The 23,090-nt window shown below is 41.9% G+C and overlaps 1 protein-coding gene across 4 annotated transcripts in view; it reads left to right on the top strand.

The window, feature by feature from the left end:
* Positions 1-23,090, top strand: part of cntn1a (contactin 1a) — a 65,659-nt gene that overhangs the window by 12,915 nt on the left and 29,654 nt on the right. For all 4 annotated transcript variants that reach the window (XM_086029484.1, XM_086029485.1, XM_086029486.1 and 1 more), the window contains one exon: positions 21,185-21,325. In XM_086029484.1, coding sequence (XP_085885610.1) covers positions 21,268-21,325 — 58 coding nt within the window. In that variant the 5' untranslated portion in view covers positions 21,185-21,267. The remainder of the gene's footprint in view (positions 1-21,184; positions 21,326-23,090) is intronic.

Consider the following 23,090-nt stretch of genomic DNA (forward strand, 5'->3'; position numbering starts at 1 on the left):
AAGCAGCAACCATCCAGTTCTTGATTATTGATCCCAGTTTTTGTTGTTTTTTGAGTACCGAGTGGGCCAATGGTTACCAAGAGTGATAAGGGCATGAGGTGTTGGAGTTCGGGTGTTAAACATAGCATGTTTATCGTTGTCCTCACTGGTTATATCGACTGAGGGAGGAATCGAGAATGAATGTTTATTGGGGTTAGGGTTTATAGATTCAAAGTTGGAGTTAAGATAGCACGCTCTGTGTTTGAAATGAAACCCTTTAGATTTTGTTTGGAAATTGAATACAAATTAAGGAATGCTTCACAAATTTAAATGTCATTTTTGTTCTCGTGAATGGCTGTCTAGACTAAAGGAGGAGCCGGAAATAGTCGATTTTCCTGTGAGAAGGAAATCATCTCTCATAGAGTCTGAAAACGTTCCAATCACCGGCTATTAGACTGCTCAATAAAAGAAAAAATTCTACAAGAAAACACGTCTCCCGTAGTGACACGTCATTAGGTGCTCCCGTGTAATGGAATGAGGCCCAGCACAAGAGTTGTATAGAACAGTGCTAATTTGAGAGACCATAATCTTACATTATGGTAATATTTTAGTCCAGATAAAGTGTTAGCAGGATTACACAAAGCCTACTTAATAGGCTAAGGAAGAACCCATTTATGTTGGATGCAGCTCAACCATAATGTGTGCATTTCTCCCCATTTGTTAACATTGTAGGGTCAGGAATTTCTGTTCTTGGTGACTAATTCATAAATCTTAATGACAAACGCAGGCATATCCAAAAGAAGGGATGTGATTTGCTGCAGATCTAAATTATGATTTTTTTTTGTTTGTATTGTTTTTGCCTTAGCGGGTTTTCCGTTTTAGTTATCTGTAAAAGCACAGATAGTACAGTGTCTCTCCACCGTACATTGTACGTGTTACCAAATTAGCTGTCAACTAACAATGGTTATCTCACTAGCTCAAACAAGTGTTTGGCAGCAGACAAGGTATACTACTTGAGAATTCTTTTGTTAAGTTTCTCACAAAATAGGGAAAATATTTTGAGTACACTTGAATTAAAAACAAAGCACTAGTTGTCAAATTAGCTACAAGCTATCTTGCTAGAACCTCGAATTGAGTAGCAGATACAACACATTTCTGTACGGAATTTTAAAATGTCACACTATGCAGCAAAACTACCCTAACTCCAACTAGCTAGTTAGAGCTAGCATTGCCCGACACTCTATGGTACTTTTCTGCCTTTGTTCACTCAAACAATCTATTTACTTTAGTTTTTTTTTTGTTTTTTGGGGGTCAGACCCAACTTTATTATTCACGTAGAGACAGATAAACCACCGCTTGTTTGCTAACTGTAGCATCCAAGTGTCTCTCCACCGTACATTGTACGTGTTGGCCCTTGAAATGTGTCAGTGTTACAGTGGCCAGTGTTGCCAGATGGATTATTCATGAAGAACGTGCACTGGCAGGGAGTGCTGGAAAGGGCATCCAGAGGTGATTCTGACTCGGACTCTCACAGTCACACACACACACAGAGTCACTCGCTCACAGTCTCTTCAATAAATGTGTGTTATCAGTAGCACACAGCTCCACTCATGCAGTGCATATACACACACACACACGCGTTCCAGACAAAATGAAGGACACAGCGTCACACATCAACACATACAACAGCCTTCTCAAAGACACACAAATACATGAATAGATAGGGGTAGGGCCATGCCTCTGCTAATTCCACTGTTACCGAGGACAACAACAACAACAACAGTTAAAGGGTGGTTAGTGCTCATTAGCGCTCCACCGTAGGCGGACCTTTCGGGAATTGTTCTTTTCATACCAAAGCAAGAATCATTTAGATGTTAAAGCGGCCTTTTATATGACTTATATGTTTTATATTACAGATTTTATATTGAGTCATTGATGGTGTAGCGGTACTTGCCCGACATCGGTGCAGGAGGCGTGGGTTCAGTTCCCAGTGACTCTGAATGTGAGTGTGAATGGTCAGCTGTCTCTATGTGCCCTGAGATTAACTGGCGACCATTCTCGGGTATCGTCCGCCTTTGACCCCGTGACCCTGAAAAGGATAAATGCAATAGAAAATGGATTGATGGATTTTACATTAACCAGGATGATTGGGTCAACTTCCCATAGCTGACATCATGTTCATGTTCCTTAGACGGCAAACTAGTTGAGATTTGAGCTGTATACACACACATTTAGAATAATATATTACAGACCTAATATATGAGTAGGAAAAAAAATCTTTGCATATTCTTACTGTGTTCTCTTAAAGCGGAAGTCAACCCAAACTTATTTTTTTCAGGAATATGTTCCCAGCAGGCCCACTAGTTGAAACTCGGCTTTCTGGTTAATTTTACGTTTGTGGAATATAAATTAAGCAGCAAAATGCACTCGTTTTTAGCCATCTCTGGGGGCGGCCATTTTGTCTTCTGTCGACTGAAAATGACGTCGCAACTGCTCACCACGACCAATCACGGCTGACCTGTTATCTGAATCTGAACCGTGACTGGTCGTTGTGAGCAGCTGTGATGTCATTTTCAGTCGACAGAAGACAAGATGGCCGCCCCCAGAGATGGCTAAAAACGAGTGGATTAACACTTATTCCACAAACAGAATATTTATCAGAATGCCGAGTTTCAACTAGTGGGCCTGCATAAAACATATTCTTAAAAAAATATATGTTTGGGTTGACTTCAGCTTTAAGATGCCAACACTTAGAGGAGTAGGGACAGTGAACATAAAAAAAAAGAACAAAAAAGAGAGCAACAACACATCAAGATCTGGGAAATATTATCTCTCCTCACACACAAAAACCACACTACAGGCTAATCACTTAAATCATATTTTAGAGACATCAGATGATTGGGCCTTTGCCGACTTTGATTGGAAGGGAGGAAAAATACTTGAAATCAAGCTGTTTATAATTATCCAAGCAAGTAGCGCTTCCTCTTTGTCAAAGTTTCTTCAAGACACAATTTAACCAGTAGTACCCAATGGCCGGTCATTCATAAGTACAGTTTCAACATTGTTTAGTTATTGTCTTCTTTTAATCCAAATCTTTAGGCTAGTGTTTTTTGCTGTCCAGACATGAATACGCATGTCGCTACATAAAAGCCGTGAGTCACTACTGAGAGTGTAAAGCAGTGGAGCCACAGAGGAGCCTTTTATCTTGCGCACTTTCAATTCAGGAGGATGCGTCTGAGCCTTTAAACTGCTTAGCGCCCCAAAGTTGCGCTGCCGAAATGTCTGCGAGACAAATCTCCATCTGTAAAAAAAAAAAAAAAAAAACCTTGCGAATACACAAGTCTGTCAGCAGCGTACCTTGACGTTAATCTCATCTACCTAACGACTTGCTTATGATGACATACAATATTCCTGCCTAATGTGGAATTATGATTTGATATCCTTTGGGGATCGTTAGGGCTATAGAATTGTTAGTAAATGCAACAAAAGATCGCTTTTCTATCCATAAACTTTACGATACATATCATGACCAACTGGAAGACGCCCTGTGGGATTCACTAATGCATACAAACCTTGAATTTCTAGTTAGTTGTGCAATTGTTTCAGACTTTTACATTTTATTCTCTCCCAAAGGAGCTCATTTTCTTTTAAACAATTAAGATCCTACATTGTAGGAAACGCATTAAGCATCTGTTGATAAATCAATTATATGTGCACATCGCTTCCTGTATTTGCGTGTACATGTAAAAAGATGAGTGTCAGATAAAACAAGTATCCTTCTCTATATACCAGTGGATGAGGTTTAACGTGATTAGTGCATGCCACTGATTGGCAGGCTTCAGCACAGCTGTCGTTGTCTCCTCAGTAAGAGCATCCTGTCTGGCTTTGGACAATCAATCGGTGCCTTGAATTGTTGCTCCCCGGTCGCGAGAACGTTATTTGCCGGGAATGGTGAGTGCGCCATCTTATCATGCAAAATAAATCCACCGGTCCTCATTTATGCACAACCACGCTGTCTCTTGAATTAGTCAGGTCTCTTTGACAACATGGAAGAAAATCGCAAACATTTAGTTGCAAGAGGAGGAGGGGGCATTGTTTGGCTTTGTAAAGATAAAGGGGAAAATGATGGAAATTGGTAGCTTGTGTCTCTGTGACACACGTTGAGAAGTTGATTAACACCCTGGTGACAAGTTGTACGTGGGTCTTCCCCAAGAAGAAGAGGCTCTTGATCATTTGTTCCAAAAAACACATTCTAAAAGTGTTTCTATTCTGATAAAGTAGGGTCCACAGCGGCCGATTTTTGTTATTAAAGCGGAAGTCAACCCAAACATATTTTTTTCAAGAATATGTTCTATGCGGGCCCGTTGAAACGAGGCATTCTGATAAATATTGCGTTTGTGCAATAAGAGTGAACGCACTCGTTTTTAGCCAAGTCTGCGGGCGGCCATTTTGTCACTTCTGTCGACTGAAAATGACATCACGGTGTCTCGGGGCTCAGGTAACGACCGATCACGGTTGACCTGTTTTCCGAAGCCGAGCCCTGATTGGTCGTTACCTGAGCCCTGAGTCGTTGTGATGTCATTTTCAGTCGACAGAAGTGACAAAATGGCCGCCCCGCGAGATGGCTAAAAACAAGTGCATTTTGCCGCTCAACTCATATTCCACAAACGTAATATTAATCAGAATACCGTGTTTCAACTAGTGAGCCTGCTGGGAACATATTCTTGAAATATGTTTGGGTAGATTTCCCCCCCTTAAGTCAAGATTTAAATATTCCTACAGAGGTTAGGGGAGTCTTTTGTCTAAAACCTTACAATTTTCTCTTGAGAACAGCCATCTCATGACACTGCCGCTAAGATGTTGAACAATGGATTTAATAATGAGTCTGCTTATTATGGAACCTTGGCTCAAAGCACAGCTTCACGAATAGCACGTTCATCAAGAAGACATGTCATGTACTGTAGTTTCACAAGGCTACAGTAGTGTAGATCTGCCTTGGAATGAATTAGCGCATCGTGTATGATCTGGAAAAGAAGGCTATTCTGTGTCAACTCATACATTTAAAGCACATACTTTCCATTGGCCCAGCAGTAATTCTCATACATGTTATGATTCTCGGGGTATTTGACGAAAGCATGTCACAGATTATTATGTCTCTTGGGAACTTTAAATTGTGAAAACGCCTGTGTTTATGTCTAAAATTAACAATGTACAAGATAATCCTCTCGTCAGATATATCTTCTGGTTTGCCAGAACAAGTGGTACATCAACATCCCCATTCTGACTCCAAAGCTTATTTTCTTGACATATTTCCTCTTGTCCCTTTGCATTTCTCCCACGAGCTATACATTGTATGTTTTTTGCTCAGTGGGCGTGAACATTGCCCTATATGAAAACACCCTGCATGGCGCCTGAGACGCAACGATGTCGCTGACCCCTCAGATGAAGGTGTTTTTTTTTTAAACCAACAACAAATGACCAACATTGCTGTGCTCGGATGCTGCAGGCCATCAGCGATTGTTCATTTCAGTCCTAAAAAGAGCAGTGTGGTCAGCCAGCCTCTTGAATGCCAATGGTGACCTATATACTCTATGAAGACCTGGTATCAAAGGAGGAGGCCGGTGCACACATGACACGCAGCTGAAGATCGGCTCAGAGACTTTTGGTTTTGTAGTTTCTCAGATAGGGGCCTGGTGTTGATTTTTATAGGAAGTATCTATTTGAGAAGTAAATGCTTGTAGCTTAGTATTGTGAGTCTATAAATTACTATGGGTTTGCGAGGTGTAATTAGCAGTTTCTGTTCACTCAGTCAGCTCAACTTAATTTAAAAGCCAAGGAATAAACATGGGTTTTAAAGCAGCACTGGGCAAGAATTCGACCTTAATAAAACATTTTCACGGCTCTTTTTAATGAAAATTTGACTTACAAGTAGTTGATTAGGACTTTTGTCATGCCCTGGGGGGGGTGGGTCTGTATCGTTTTTACTGGCACTAAGCAACTTTGAGGATTGGAGCAACCCTGGCACACACAAAAAAATACAAATGTCCTGAATTGCTTTACCGCATTCTCACTTCCTTCTTTTGCTATAGGGACGGAAGTCGATTCGAACGTCTACGCGCTATTACTGGTGTCATGGCAGAAGCCCCAAAACAAACAAAAAAAACCCAAAGTATTGTTTGAACAAAATAAGATTCATTACCTCGCTATTCATCTTTCACGCAGCCACTGGAAATAGAAACGTAATTCAGTCCAAATTGCGGGCCAGCGAGAGCGCAGGATTTCACGACACATGGGAAACGTGGTTGACTTTTGTCCAAACACTACCGCTTTTGTCCACATGGTGCCGCCATAATCAACAAAAACTGACATATGACACAGTGTTGCTTTAAGGCAGGTTTAAAAATAGATGTAAAAGGACTTGCCTAATGTGTACCGCGAGGTCATTCAGTAGTTTGGGACGGACAACAGAACAATGGCGAGTGGCAGTATTTTGGAGACATTTGAGAGAGGGCTGGCTGGCTCCAAAGTAAAATACATTATAGTAGTCCAGCCAAAATGTGATGCGATGTGTGTGTGTCACTGGGACCAAACACAATCCGTTTGTTTCGCGTGTTTTTCTGGATTCCTATCCAGATATATTCCTATCCTCTTTTTACGGCTTTCTATTCAGTGCAGTTGTAGTTGGAACTAACTTTACCCTGCTTGTTTCTCCGTATTCTGGGCATATGTGTGAGAGGTACCTAAATTGTCCATATAGAAGATGGACGGATGGATTATGAAAGTTGTGTTGAAAGGGTCGCAGCTGAAGCGTTCGTACCGGATCCCAGAGGCGGAGAAAGGAGTCATGCAGAAAATATGCGATGACTCCTGAACCTTATTATCTTTGCCTTAATGACTCAAGCGTGGGAATCAATACAGCCGAACTGGCTCCACAGGCCCAAGGTCCACTTGCAGGAAGTGGATATCTTCACAACATCCATTATGGAAGAGAGAAGGCAAACTGAAGGGCAATGTCAAGATAATACAAGACAAAAATTGGCATGGAGTTGCCCAAGTCCTGTCCCCGAACGCCCCCTCTCCAACCGATTTTAGATGTCTCCCTCCTCTAACGCCCCTGATTCAAATGCTCATCAGCAAGCTTTGCAGAAGCCTGAAAACAATCCTGAACACACTGTGTTGGAGGAGGGAGACATCTAAAAGATGCAGAATAGGGGTCCCCGAGGACCGGAGTTGGTGACCCCCTGATCTAGCCGGTGTTGATGGCAACCACTGCAGCGTAGTCACGCCGTGAGCAGAAACGTGTCACAGCTGTCGCAGCGTAGCAGAAGAACACAAGCCCGAGGTAGTGAAATCTCAAGATTGCTCAAACGTATTCAATGGAAAATGAATCCTTAATGTTGCATCACCGTTGCGTGAATATATTTTTCATTCATTTCCTCGTCATATGAATGAGGCATCACCGAATGTAATAAAATGCGCGACATTTTTTTTATTTTTATTTTTTTATTCCCCATTGATGGAATGTCACACTGGACATTCGTCAGTTAAACGTTGCAACTTTTACAATATCGATGTCACCTCACTAGAAATATCCTCCGTTGCCGCGCTGCACCCCCCGAGGCTCGGTCACAAGTAGGGCACGCTGCAAAAGGTTAAGGATGCCGTGAGTGTGTGTGGGTGTAAGAAGGAGAGCGATTGGGAAAGCAGGCCCTGAGTGCCTGCGATAGAGGAGGGCAGGGTGCCATGACGGCAGTTGAAAACCAGCAGCAGACATTTATCCTGAAGCATTCTGCGCTCAAGTGGAGGGAGATATAGTATGTGTGTGTTGTGTCTGTGTGTGTGTGTGTGTGTGTTTGGGGGAAACAGTTTCTCATGAGTTGCTGTAATTGTGTTATTGTGTTCACTCGGTTTTGATATTTACCGCAGAGAGAAGAACTACAGTACACAATATGCCTGCAACACTGCTTGTAACGCCGCTGTCGAGACGTGTGTACATCTGAATATTCATTTTAAGGTAGTATTTGGAAAGGTTTCTTAAAAGTAGTAAGTGTATAGTTGTTGGGTTTTTTTTGTCAATGGACTATGTGTCATTGGAATTTGCTGGCGAGTGGACTAACTTGTTTGATTCAATTTGTTTTGTTATTCTGTAACATTTGCTATTGTGCCAAAATGTAAGTTTAATACTGTAACTTAATAGCATTTGTGAGAAATGCTAGCGCGCATATTTGTTTGCCGATGCTTGAAGTCACGTCGGTTTGTGCTAGCACGTGTTATTTATGCTAGCTAATATTATTGATTAGCCTTATGTGACGGTGGCTTGTGTTGAATAATTTCACTTCCGTGCATGAAGTCACGTCAGTTTGTGCTACCATGTTATTTATGCTAGCTAATATTATTGATGAGTCTTATGTGACGGTGGCTTGTTTAATAATGTCAGTACTGTGAATGAAGTCACGTCAATTGTGTTGGCATGTTATTCATGCTAGTATGCTAGCTAATATTATTGATGAGCCTTATGTGACAGTGGCTTGTTTTGAATAATTTCACTACTGTGCACGAAGTCACGTCAGTTTGTGCTAGCGTGTTATTTATGCTAGTATGCTAGCTAATATTATTGATGAGCCTTATGTGACTACATTAAATATAAATTATATATATATATTGCCCGTCGTATAACATACATGCACATTTGACTTCTTTCTGAATCTTGATGAATGCTGCTTTTATTTTCTTGCGCTCTTTAAGCAACCAAGGCAGCCATGAAATATTGATTGTTGAATTGTTGTAGTTTCTTGTCTTGCTACTGCGGGGAATGTGTTTGTTTCATATCAAGCCTTTGCCCCATATGCTCATTGTAGCCTATGGAGAGGAAATAGCAGTCTTTGTCGTGTTTTGACCCCACATGTGCATTGTTCACCCATGTATGTTGTGATATGGTGTGATTGTTTTTCATGTCATCATAATTCTATTTCATCAACATTTGTGAGGTTGAATAATAAGAATCTGGGCTTTTTTTTTTTTCTTTGCTCGGAGGGATTTATGCAAGCGCAAGGCCATTGCGTGTGCACAAGGTTTGTAGATTAGTAGGTCATGGCAAATTAAGCAAATGAGCTAAGTGTAGGATTGACTAAATGGTCTTGAAAGAATTTGATCATAATGACTTTGGCCTGGATGTTCTTGATGTTTTCTCCCCGAGCAATCATCTTTCAAATTCACACTTATACACTTATTTATACTGTTATTAAATTCTGCGTAATCCAGCACGTGCACTTGATATTAGGGATGGGCGAGTAGCGATGACGGGTGTCAGTATCGGGCCGATACCAAGCTTATTTCAAGGTATCGGGCATTCGTGAAGGATGACGATACCAGCCGCCGATACTGAAGTGAAAAACCAAAACATTGAATAAGTCTTCTTTGCTAGTAGCTGGTGTTAAACTGCGGCCGTTAGACACAATAGCGAATTATCATGTGCATCAAAATGATAGAAAGATTTTGTTCACAGCTATGTCATTGTGTAAATTACAATTTTATGTATCAAGCAGTGGTGGTATCGGTACCCAGCAGTGTATACTCACGCTGGAATCGGTCTGACAAAAAGTGGTGTACTGTACTACTTGACATCGGACAATTTTTGAACATTTGAATTTTTAAATGTGATGAGGCCTCAGTTAGAACAATACAAACTTGACTACAGGAGATTTCATTGTTGTACAATATGATCCATGCATCTAAAATTCTGAAATAAAGCTAACCGTTTGTGTAAAATGATTGGGCGCAATTTTGTTTGCCCTTGTGTGTTGTCTCGACAGTTTGTGCAAGCGTATCGATGAGGTTAGCATGCTAGCTAATTTTACTGATGAGCCTCACGTGAACGTGTTTTGTTTTTGTTTTGCGTAATTGAACTCCCGAATGCAGTTGTTTATGTACCACGGGTTCATGCATGTTGTTGGCGCTTTATGATCGTCACTGCTATCTTGTGGCGTCTATACGTAATTTCAAACCGCTTTCAGGGGCACGGGGCGCCAATTATTTGTGATCTGATTTTTTTTTTTAATTTTTTTTTTACCAAACCAGATATCAGTTTACATAAGAATTTAGTAGATGATAATTATGCTAAGTGGGCAGCACAGTTGTCTAGAGGTTAGCTTATCCGCCTCACAGTTGAAAGGTCACCGGTTCAAATCTGGGCTGTGATCTCCTATGCCAACTGTTCATCAATAACAAGCGCAGGCTGTCTTTCATTCCTCCAAACCACTTCATACTTCTCCTAATGACTGCAGAGGCTAAAGCTTTCTGGGCAGGTTGAGGTCAAATTGATGTCTTTGTCTTTTGGCTGCTTAGCGGGATTCCAATCTTCTGCTCAGCCTCGTCGCAGTTCAAAGCTTGAAGGAAGCAATTTCCGACCAACTCGGGTGGCCTCTCACTGACAGCCTTATAAATTGGATTTATGCCCGATTTTTCGAGTGACACAATTCATGATTTTTTTTTTGGCTCCCATGCGTCTTAAGGGACTCTATATATTATTTCCTTGTTACCGATGCGTAGTGTTTTCACCGGTGGAGTTATTTACATGGCAATTTGGATGTTTCCACGTGTGGGTCATTTCATGTGTTCTGTCATTGTGAACACAGCCATATCAGATAATGTACATGGAAGTAAATGAAGTGTCGCGCAAAACAAGCAAAATTTATTCATGCCGAGCAGGTGGATAATCTCGATTCCCTGACCTGTTCTTAAGCATCAGTGCACATTAAAAGTGGGACACATTTTAGGAGCACACTTAAACCCGTTCCCTGTCGTATTTAGTCGCCGGGAATCATAAGAATTAAAGGCACCTATTTCCAACAACACACTCAATGGTAATAGTATACACATTTTGAACACATTGTGCTATATTTTGCTACAAAAGATCAATATTTTACCATTTAAAATCAGAACATTAGGATTACACTACCCATATATACCATATGTGTATCCTGCTAAAAAATCCTGCTAAATCTGCACGAGAACAATCTCTGTCCTGTACATTTGCACATGCCTGGGTTTTGGACCAAAGCAGATCAATCCAACAGCGGCTGATAAAAGATGCACAAAGTCCGCAAGTTGTGTTCTTTTCTTTTTAGAAAAGACTTGACAAGAGTGCATATAAATATGTATTTCCTCTGCCTTCATATTTTGGCAGACGCGACAGCACATGAAGTGTGATGGTAGGGGGCGTGAAAGCAGGCCACGGCAGATTTCAGACTGAACACACATGAATTGGCGTCGCAATAAAAGTGTTTAATCACTAGACTTTGAAAAAAAACAAAAAAAAAACAAAGGGAATGTGAAATACAGTTATGTCTTTTTAGTGGAGGCCCATTTGGGCGATTATAAGGCGGATGATTTTTCAATTTCACTGTGATCAAGCGTAAATTAAAATAAGCTCAACGAGGAGATAAAGCGGAAAAAAAAAAAAACAAGCTGCTGATGGAAAACTGTTCATTTATTTATGCTGCATGATGACTTTTATGTATAGTCACAGGAATTTACAATCTCCATTCTAGTTACTCGAATGAGGTCAAAAAAACAGTCCAGTCTTTACTTTCATACAAATGTAAAAAAAAATAATAATAATGTTGACATGCAAATGTCAAAATCATTTCTCACTTGATGGGTGGAAAGTTACCAAAATGGAAATTTACATAGTACAGAATTTTAACATCAAAGGCATAACAAGATGGAAGGAAGGATTCTGACTGCTTTGAATGCAGGGCTGCCGACGTATTCTTACGACCGTTGGTTAAGGCTACAAAAGCGAAACACAAGCCCAGATGCTCCCTGAATTGAAGTCTTACCTGTATAGAATGCATTTGAGCTGAGAGTTCTTAAAGCGGAAGTCAAGCCCAAAATTTTCTTCATAAGAAAATGTTCTGTGCAGCCCCACAAATCTAAACACAGCATTCTGATTAATATTACTTTTGTGAATTAGGAGTTAAAGCGGAAGCCAACCAAAACATATTTTTTTCAAGAATATGTTCCCACAGCATTCTGATTAATTTTGCGTTCATGGAATATAAGTTAAGCAGCAAATTGCACTCGTTTTTAGCCATCTCCGGGGGCGGCCATTTTGTCTTCTGTTGACTGAAAATGACATCACAACTGCTCACAACGACCAATCACGGCTCAGATTCAGAGAATGGGTCAGCCTTGATTTCCACTTTAAGCAGCGTTTCACCTGCTGTGCATGCTTCCTTACACTTAACAAAACAATGCCGATGCTGAGTCAGAGGTCAGAGGTCAGATGTCTTCAACCGCCCTCTGTGCGCAGGGGGCAGGCCACTCCAGGCGACACCGGGAAGGAAGTGCAGCACCTGCGTTTTGCGCTTCTCACTGATCACACCAGTACTCGCTTGAGACCAAGACCGATCTTGAGAACTACAACGCCATTACCAACATTATTTTTTTTCCATACCACAAAAAAAAATAATAATAATAATAAATTGGATTGAGGGTGTGTAGACTTTTCATAACCAGTGTATTGGGGTCTAACTGTATGTCCAATATATAGATCGATTTACCCCTCAAATTGCTCAAGGGTATGAGTCATTATTGGCTGAGCAATTCACTTCATATATACGACCATAAAACCGCTCGGGATAAAATATATACATATATATGAACATTCAGTGAAGTAGATGTGAAGAAAATGCTGATCATATGTCTGGACCACTGCTGGGCTTATGCATGTATTAGACGGGCGGAGGCACGGGGGAGGCACGGGGGCAAGCACGTCTTATGACGACTCGTGTGTTTGTGTGCGTGTTGGTGGGATGAAGGCTTAAAAGATTAAACAGCAGCCTGGCTGCGGACAAGCAGGAAAGAAGACCCCTGACTGTGGGAGGCGTCTTGAGTTGCATCCCATTTGCATGACTCCCTCTGTCCCGCTCGGGGGAATTAGCCTCTCTTTATTTCCCCCGCAGTAGCGCCACCTCCCTGCTTCCCTTGCATCCCTTGCGCGCGCACCTCGGCGAGGGAGGCCTCCATCCAGCGGCATCTCATTGGGACAGACAATGGAGCTGAGTATTTAGGACACTTGGCAGGGTAGGCATGTTGGGGGGGGGGTGGGGGTGGGGGGGGGTGGGGGGTTTGGACGGGGGTTGCTGCTAAGTAGCTCATCTCGCCTGGTCGCCACAGGCATGGCAGTTCTTCACTGCAAGGTATAAGCACAGGAGACTTTGCGACCTCATTGCCTCGCTTGGATTTGCGCTCAAGTGTGCTGACATCGTCTCCACAGTGATGCAGTCAAACACACGGCTTGTTTTGATGGGCACTTTTTGTCAACATTTGCTCATCTGTGGCCCGTTGCTGGGCCAGCTTTGTTTAATCCAATCATGGGAGAATGCCTTGGGACAGGGCAGGGGGTGTGCAAACTTTTTTCCCCCGAGCTCCGCAAACAGAAAAATCAAAGGATGCAAGGGCAACTATGACATTGCAAGACTTTCATTCATTTAATACACTAAAACTATTCCATCTAGCACTTATACTGTATATTGTTTATATCGGGGCCCGACCAATGTAAATGTTTTTTCAGGCAGATTTTGAACCTGATACTTGGCTGAATGAAATTATGATAACCGATTAATCGGACGATGTATTAAAAGAAGAATATAATGAATGAAATAACTTCTTTTGGTCCCTTAACGCTTACAACAATTTAGGTGAATTACAAGCAGAACATTTGACTGTTTTGCATGTTTTGCAATACTTTGTCCATTACTATTTGTTTAATTTTGCAACAGAGAAAAATAGGCAGAAATTGGACCTTTTTTTTTTTTTTTTTTTTTGGCAATGTGTGAATGTGTAAAGAAATTGGTTTATATTATTTTGAAAACCTTTCCCACTTGAGTAGAGCCGCCCCTGCATTGAGGCAAATCTCCATGTTCAGAAGCAAAACAAGTGTAATCTAATCAGTAGTAAAATGAAAAACATTTAAAGCAGTTATTGAGGATTATTTAAGTGAGATGTTCACAAATCAGACCTTGACATAGATCAAAAAGTGGAGCAAAACATTTTTAAACACAGCAGTCGCTTGACTTACATGTTTAAGTTGTTCCATGACCACGCTTGTAACTCAAAACATTCATGCCAAGTCATATTTTTCCCTCATTGAAAAGAATTAAAATGATTTTTTTTTTGTTCACTCCCCTCCAAAAAAGACATTTATTTATTACTTCTTTTAAATAAGTAGCACTCTACAGTATCATACTTTATAAAAATATCCAATAAATATACAAAATTAATTTTATTTCATTGTGCGTCCTTGGTCACCAGGGGGCAGTCACAGCTTCTCAGTCAGATGCAGTAATATAGTCGTTTTAGATGAAGAATTGATGCCTGGGAGAATTATTATTGCCTGTCTACATGTGTTGTGCCACCGTTTGTGTTCAAATAGCCATCCTTTAAAGAGTTATAACACCACAACGTCGATGATAGTTTTGTCCGCAGGTTTATGGCATTTTGCAATGTTTGTTAGCATTAGATGTTTTAATTACGGGGAGCAGAAATGAACTGCTTGAAGCAAGCATTTGGCTTCTTTTTTTTTTTGAAGAATTGGTCACCATCTGTCACCCTGGTGTTTGTTGTGAAGTTCTCTACCACTAGCTAGCGCAAATTTTTTCTTGCAACTCCACACAAAATAAAAAAAAATAAAAAAATCCCCCCAAAAAATCAGCAAAAACAAAAAAAAGGACGGCGGACCACAAATAGCCCCCGGGCCTTAGTTTGGACACCACTTGGTGAGCCTGAATTTGATTGATGAGATAATTGCAAAGAGTGAACTCATGCCACTCTTGTCACTTAGATTTTACACCTCCGTGAGTGAGTGGTGCTGTGATGGGGGTCTTATTAAATATGTCTCTCCAGAAACATTTCATCCCATATCTTCATTGAGCAGATGTGGCATGAAGCAATTAAGCCGAGTACTCTGTAATGGAGTGCACATCTCTCATCGCGACCTTTGCCTGCGTGACATAGTTTGTCATGTGTGACGACACGTGACGGCTGCAGCGTATTTTGAAAGCATTTGAGACTTAATGATCATCTTGACAGAGGGATGGACGGACACAAATGTCAGGGAACCCACTCCATGCAATCTTCTGTCATGTATGATTAAAAAGTCAAAAAAGTATTTTGCCACAAACCTCAGCTTGCATACATATGTATAATATAACAGTACTCAGTCACATATTCTTTATCATCTGTGAGGAATGACTTATATTGCTTATAGTGATGAGCTGAGAGGGCTCGATGAACAGGATCCCTGCCTGCCTGCCTGTCTCATACTGCCCCCAAGTGATCTAGGCGGGCACACCAGAAAGATGAGCAAAATGGCCATTCAGTTGACCTAGTGTGACAAGACAAACGGTTATTTTTCAAATGATTTCATCATGTCTTTACTATATGTTTTTAGGAAATGCGATATCACAGAGTACTATTTTTTCCTCATTCAATTACAGTATACAGTCATTTTCGGAGATATTCCATCAGATTGATTAAAAAAAAAACAAATCTGATATTGGCATGAAATCATAAATGGGCACTGGGACACTTTTGCCGGTGAAAAGTTCCAACATTAGCAGTGGTTGAGGTTTTTAACTCACGGTCTCCCAATTTTTTTTGTGCTCAGCGCAATTGTAGTGCAGTTTGGAGTTAGAAAAGGGACATTTGTGGCGTTGTGGGCGTGATCAGCTACATGGACACTCAGTGCGGAAAATCTTCCCCGCCGTGTCACATTAAATGTAAAACAACCATCCTCCATCTGGATCCACATCAAAATGATGATTTATTCCATGGTCAATACAGACATCCCTTTACACAGTTTTGTCGAAATCCGACGACTCATTTTTTGCTAAAAACATGCATGGATGAGGACTTTCTTGCCAGAGGTAATCAACAGTCACTTCCTCCCAAATTGCACTGCAGTACATTCCGTCTAGTCTTGTTGTCACCCAGTCAGGTGATACTAAATCCGATATGACGTTCCGCTCGCGTTCCCCTGACCGAAGAAGACTCTTTGCCAATCAATACTTTTTGCCATCAATAATTCACCAGTGGGACTTTCGCGCATTGGTCGCTACCTTGTGGTTAAAAATACGATCCCACGCAGCGCCAAATGGACGGCAGCTTTGACTATCTACCTATCAGGTGTCAGGAGTGAGCAGATGGGATGAGCCGGTTTCTAGATGAGGTTATTGATCTCCCAGCGCCTCAGCTAGTGTATTCCCAATCCCTTGATTTTCAATCAGCAGGCCCAAAAACGACGTTTCCAAGCAGCAACGCTGTAGAAAAGGAAAACATCCGTTCATCCATCCATTATGCAAACCGCTTCTCCTCAAGAATTGTGTCGAAATGTTGCATCTGTTGTGTAGCTCTTTTTCACATCATCCCTTGAGCACCGCTCCCCGGGCGTAAAAAAATCGATATACGCTCAATCCAATTGTCGCACTATTGTAATGGTTGGCTCAAGTGTAGGTTGATTTGGTCGCGCCTGTAGAGTGAGGCAGAAAGATGACGTAATAGACTGTTGCCGTCTTCGCATCTCAGACGCTACGTTTGCGTGGCAACAAGGCCAATGCAATGCCTCGCTCATCAAAACAATATAAACGAAATCATGTTATCGTATACAATTTTGTAGTGACAAAGTTCAGAACCAAAATACACTTTTTGCATGACATCATCACTCATTTGTGACGGAATCAAGGAATCAATGCGCGGAATCATCAGGGTAACAAACAAACGACTCAAATGACTGGGACGACCACCTTAAAGCGGAAGTCAAGTCTAGTTTTAACAAGGTATTTTGATTAATATTGTGTTTATGGGATATGAGTTGAGCAGCAAAATCCACTGTTTTTAGCCATCTCTGGGGGCGGCCACTTTGTCACTTCTGTTGACTGAAAATGACATCACAGACGCCTCAGGGCTCAGGTAGCGACCAATCACAGCTCACCTGTTTTCTGAAGCTGAGCTAGGAATGGTCGTTTGATGGTCCCTCATGTCATTTTCAGTCGACAGAAGTGACAAAATGGCCGCCCCTTGAGATAGCTAAAAAACGGGTGGATTCCTCATATTCCACAAACACAATATTAATCACAATGCCTTGTTTCAACTAGTGGGCCTGCATAGTACATATAGTACTCTGTGAAAAAAAAATATGTTTGATTGACTTCCCTTTTAATCACACGTTCATCTTCAGAACCAAAAGAAGTGCAATGTCTCCTAAGATAACTTAGCAATTGCGATTCCGAGGTGTGTTTTACTAAATGTTTAATTGGCAGAAATCAATTAAGTGAAGGATGAGAATGAAATTCCTGCCTTGCCCAGAGAAGAGTGTAAGTAGTACAGTGCAAAGCGTGCAAATGATATGGGCGCGACAATTGTTTATTTTAGTACCGTACCATTTACGCCTCGGGCCACAAAAACCATCCAGCGGGCCATAAATGACCCTCAGCCAGTAGTTTGTACACCCCTGCTTTGAGCAGTGCACATCTTCCCTTCTCCGACTGATTAGGACCAATCTCGCCTTAACCCCATCTTGGCTTCTTCTTCCTCTTGCCAGGATTAGCGCAAATCTGACGTTAATGATTGCGGCTGTTGATTGTGAGTGAAACTCAAAAGGGTTTTTGGGGGTCGCCGGAATGTCTTGTTTTTGAAGCCTGAGCCCTCTAAACGCTTCCCCATCCCCCTTCCGGTCGCTGGATCTGCTTAGCTGATAAGGAACGGTTATAACGTCACGCTAGAGGAAGAGGAGGAGGGCGGTCTTCTTCGCCTGGCAACATAAGGGGGTCATGGGGTCATGATAGCAAGTACAAATCGGTCAGTGGAGGGATGCTTCAGAATCACCCGCCGGCACCATCCTTTTCATCTAATACGACTTCTAATCCCGGCGCAATCAGGTTGTGAATTCTGCAAGGACTAAAAAGGGAATTGATTGAAATGATGCGAGCAGACTAAAGCTGAAGACGGTCGGGGGGGGAGGAAAAAAATCACCAGAATTGATAAATAACTGGCATGGCTCGGTGAGATTTATGAGGGTTGTAAACGTGGCGGCGTTTGAGGTTGCCGTTTTGCTGTGGACGGTTACACCCGGAGATTTACGTCGTCACCGTGCGACAACAATGCTTTGACGTCATTGCGCGGACTTCACGCGAGTCAACATGGATTCTCGCGGCGCTACGTTAGTTCTCGCGATTCTTGATGCGCTTTTTCTTACTTATCTGTCCGCAATCAACCACTGCTTCTCGTTGAAAGGTTTAAAAACAATTCCGACCTGTTGTCGGTTCTCCCGAACGGGTTTGCCGCCGTGTTTTTGGTTTCGTAGTGACGTCAAAGGACGTACGCTCCTTCCGAATGGACAGTATTTGGCTAACTACCGCCACCCGGAGGCTTGGCATGCGTTTGAAAACGCACTTTCGCTGTTTCGTGTGGATGCGTTTTTTTAATGTGTATTCCAACGCAGGCGGAGGGGGGCGGGATTTACGGTTGTTAAAAAAAAAAAAAAAACGCTACGTGTAAACAAGGCCTAAATGAATACTGATTATAAGAGCATGCTGCTTCACTTCTTCCACCGTATCCACTGGCTGGCAGTTCCTAATGTGATGGATGGAATCGGCCGCCTCGCCGGGCGCCCCCGACGTTAAAACGAGGCTGCCTGTCATCTCCCCTAATCTCTTAAGTGCATCTATTACCGTCATGTATGATTCACGGCCGGGACACGACTTTTTTTCGGCAGCCAGACGAGCTGAGGAGGGGAAGGAAACGAACGAGGGAGGGCCGTAACACACACAACATCTTTGTACGACTTCAAAAAAGGATGCGGCGAATAGACGGGAGGCGGCAGGTCATCGGGCTGTAAATGACTGTTTGGATAATTTCATTGCCATCGCACCGCAGCGCACAAAATTGCTCCTTTTCGGATGGTGTTGCTAGGAGACGCCAGCCCCTTCTGTATCCGAGCAGTTGAACACTTTGGAGAGGATGAGCGGTCGCATGAGTTTCACGCCAAGCACTTTTTGTCTTCACTCTACATGTGTGGTCGCCATGTAGGATACACGTGCAGGATTTACTGGCTATTCACAGACGGGTTGATTTGAATGGTCGGACGAGCGTGGCTGATTTATGTCAGATGAAGAAACCTGTTGATTTGTCAAATCTGTGAATCGCTTAACCACGCAATCATAATTAGCTGGTTCAAACGAGTAGCGTTATTCAGTGGCACCTTGACCTTCGAGTTGGATTAGATCTGGTACCAAGCTTGTGTCAAAACGTCAAAAAGTCAAAGTAGTAACATATTTATGGTATGACAATAAATACATACATGCACATTTTTGCGCCTGAAACAGTCATTTAAGTTGGAAAAACTTTTATGCTTGGACGCCCCACCCGTGTCAGACCAGATAATTTACTTTTTCAGATTTTTTTTTTTTTTCCGGGAATTTTTTCCCACATTTCCCCGTAGGAAACATGTAATTAATTTTTATCCACGTTTTTTGAATAATTTTTGGGGTTTGCAAAAAAAAAAAGGTTTTTGTTGTGCGGATCCCCCTGAGATATCCTTGCCCCCCAAGGAATAAATCCTAGCCCCAAAGCAAGCAAGTTGTTTTTACTTGGATTTTTAGGTTGGGGTTCACTAAGGACAACCATTCTCTTACCTCTCATTTCTTTGTTGTGTAATGCATGTTTTGGCATCACGATTTTCAAACATTTGTCCCCAGAGCTCTCTATTGTGCGAGTCGGCAACTTCTCTGGTTCATGACTCGGTGTCTCGGACTGAGAATCTTTTTGGAATAGTACATCATTATCCGGTGTCTGTAAAAGGACTCCATTTGTCTTTGTCCAGAAAGCGCTGCGATCTCAATCATTTTGCGCCATCACACCTCTTCACTGATTCTGCACCGGCTGGCACGTTCAGACCCTGCACAAAGAATCGATCGCGTCTGCCTCGTGTTCAGTCCAGCAGTTGTAATCAACACCCGGCGGTACACCAATTGGACAGGCCTGATTGTGTTGAACCGATGCTCAGCACGGTCATGCAGCTTCTACATACAGCACACTATATGGTACTGTACTTAAAATGTACCTGTACACGTACTCCCATTTTACATAGCCCATACCCATGCTGTACATATACGCATCCTCATTTCGACCATACTCTACCTAAATTCCCGCTCTATTAGTGCTGATACTTACGATATACTATGTACAGTATAACTGTACATGTTAATGTACTGTCCATATACCCCTACTTAAAGCCTTCTACAGTATACATATAACGTACACTACCTATTCTGTGTACGGTTCTAAACCTATACCCCTACTATAACCATATAGTTAAACCTTACTTGGACTTGTACGGTATGGTATACTCTTTATATAGCTATCAAAAATACTCACATGGTACCGATACTGTAGAGATACAGTACTGAATTGTACCTATACCCCACCTTATACACTTCCATAATACGTTTATTTGTACCCGTACTCATTTTTACCTGTTTACATTATATGTACCTATGCCTCGTTATACCGATACGGACGGAAATTTCTGCACCAAGCCAGTGGAAGGGGATTGAGATGTAATATGATCATTGCTGGCGTAATTCCGGGTATTCATGTCATTGTAGCAGGCGTATCACATAGTGAGGAATTTAATTCAGCCATTATGAAATCCTAATTATCCTTCCCATTGTCTCTGTGGGCGCTCGCGGCCTTTGATGCTTAGACAGCTGTTGCTTTTCATATTGCGTTAGTGCGTGTGCGCGGTTGAGGTGCTGACTGGCTGCCGGTTATTTGTGTGGCGTTAACGTCTTGGGGGTGGGGTGGGGGGGCGTTATGTCTGCTCAGTCGAACCAGCATCGGCGGTTTGTTTTGGCGACGGTCCACGTGTCTTTCAACCGGCTTGAGCCTCGGAGGCTGACAGGAAGCAGTTAGCGTGAAGATGCTAGTGAGTTAGCATGAAATGGGAAGGCTGGTGCAAGATCTGTTGGCATTTATTTAACTTTTATGTCAAGTACATTTTAACAGAATCATTTCCATCCCATTAGCTCAGCCACCCACCCTCCCCCGCCGTTTTATCATATAGCATCATGTTCTTACATTTGCAATTATTGAATTATAATTTGAATATGCTGATAGCTGATCCCTCTTGCTGTGTCTCATTCAGGAGAACCAGGCAGTCCTGCTGATGTTCCATCGGCTTAGCGCCTAGCTGAAGCCCCTCCGCCAGGCAGTTGTCACGTGGACATCATGCCAAACCTCAGCCTGCTCCTCTATCTCCTGCTGCTGCTCTTTAACTCACGCGCAGGTCAGTGGCATGCGGCCCGTCCATCCCAGCAACTGTGGCACCTTGTCTTACGAGTTCAATTCCTTCCACGATCACACTCAAAACTCAGTTGCATCACCAAAAAAAAACTACCCTATTGAAATAAATGCAGGTGCTATTTATCCGCTCCAGCGCCCCACAAAAAAAAAAAAACACCGAAAAAATATTACGTGTTGGAGCTTTTTGCAACGTTTCACTTAAACTTTTGCTGCACTTAATCTTTACTAATTCACTGGCTAATTTTGTACGTTTATTGTTATTTTTATTGTCCAAGGATCCGTGATTAGGAGAAAATGAATTTGGAAAAATCGCTGCATCAAAAAAGGAAAATAAGAACATAAAACATAACAGTAGCTGTACTTTCACTGCAAGAGAATCAAGGTGAACTGAATGGATGTTTTGAAACATTCTGCCGCCATTTTGCCGCGGGGTCTCAGAAGCGCTCTTGTAGGGAAAATTTTTAACGCAAAGCAAATAATGTAAACGACAGTTCAAAATTTGAAAAACTTGGAAATTGGGGGACTCATACATGAAGGTATGATATTACAGTACAATATATTTTCTATATACTTTAGTGTTTTCAATAAATATTTTAAAAAAAATATTTTGTCTCCCCTACCCACGTTTTCCATGAAAAACACACATTTAATGTTTTTCAGTGGTTTTTTTTTGTTTGTGTTGTTGAATTTCTTTGAGCTTCTAATTATTATTTTCCCCACAGCATTTTAAATGGAATTGAACCCTACAAATACTTCATCTTCAACTTTTAAAGCCTCGAAGAGACTGATCTATCGTGTTTACCAAATAAGATGTGAGGAAACCCAAAGCGTTTGAAAATCTGCACACTGCTCATAACGTCAAAGCTTTTTTGTCACTTTATTATTGCGAAAGTGTGGTTCAATCTGCCGAGCTGGAAACAAAGCCAGGTGGACATAAAACATTGAGCGAGGAAAATGGCCTATCTGAAAACGTTACAGCCTCCTTGGTGTGCCTTGAGCTAGAAATTGCAGCGATCCTATTGATTTCAAATAAACAACCAAAAAGGAGGAATATTCACGAGTCTCCATTTTCAAATCACAGTTGCCTTTGATAAACTATTTCGATTTTTCTCCCACTACAGCGCCAGCTGGGGTTTTCTATAGATCAGCCCCATACAGACCTCTCTTCTTCTATGCAAATAAAAAGTAGAGTGCGCGGTCTAAAGCGCCCATGCATCAACAAAGGCAGCAGCCGACGGGGTTGTTAGTGCGACTCAAGAACATTGCCTTGACGTTTCTTTGAGGATGAAGGTTGAAGGCCAGCGTGGCGACAAAAACAAAAGTTGAGCACACGCAAAGCGGTGTGTAGCCGTTGTTACCTATGGTTGAACATAATCAGAGTGATGCTAACCCACATAGCGTTGCAGTTGTGTATACAAATATTTGATCCGTACGTGGCTTTTATCCCTATATGGCAACATTATTCCCTTTACATACATAGATCATATCACAAACGGAAGCCTAATACAAACATGAGTAATGTGTATGCATGAATGGAATGGGATATTGCATACTTAAACTCGCTGTGACCAGAGGTGGGCATTTTACAAAATTTTGCTGGTCCGCCATTCGTCATCCGTCAGTAGCCAGGGTACCCGACGGTCATTTGTCAGTCCGTCATTTTTCGTGACGAATCGAATTGTCATCGTCGGTTGGTCAGTCCGAGAGTTAAGTCCGTCACTTAGTATGTCAGAAGTCTGTTGGTCTGT

The sequence above is a fragment of the Filicampus tigris genome, chromosome 4, assembly GCF_054856515.1.
Source record: "Filicampus tigris isolate MCC_2025a chromosome 4, RoL_Ftig_1.0, whole genome shotgun sequence".
In the NCBI taxonomy this organism is placed as follows: Eukaryota; Metazoa; Chordata; class Actinopteri; order Syngnathiformes; family Syngnathidae; genus Filicampus; species Filicampus tigris.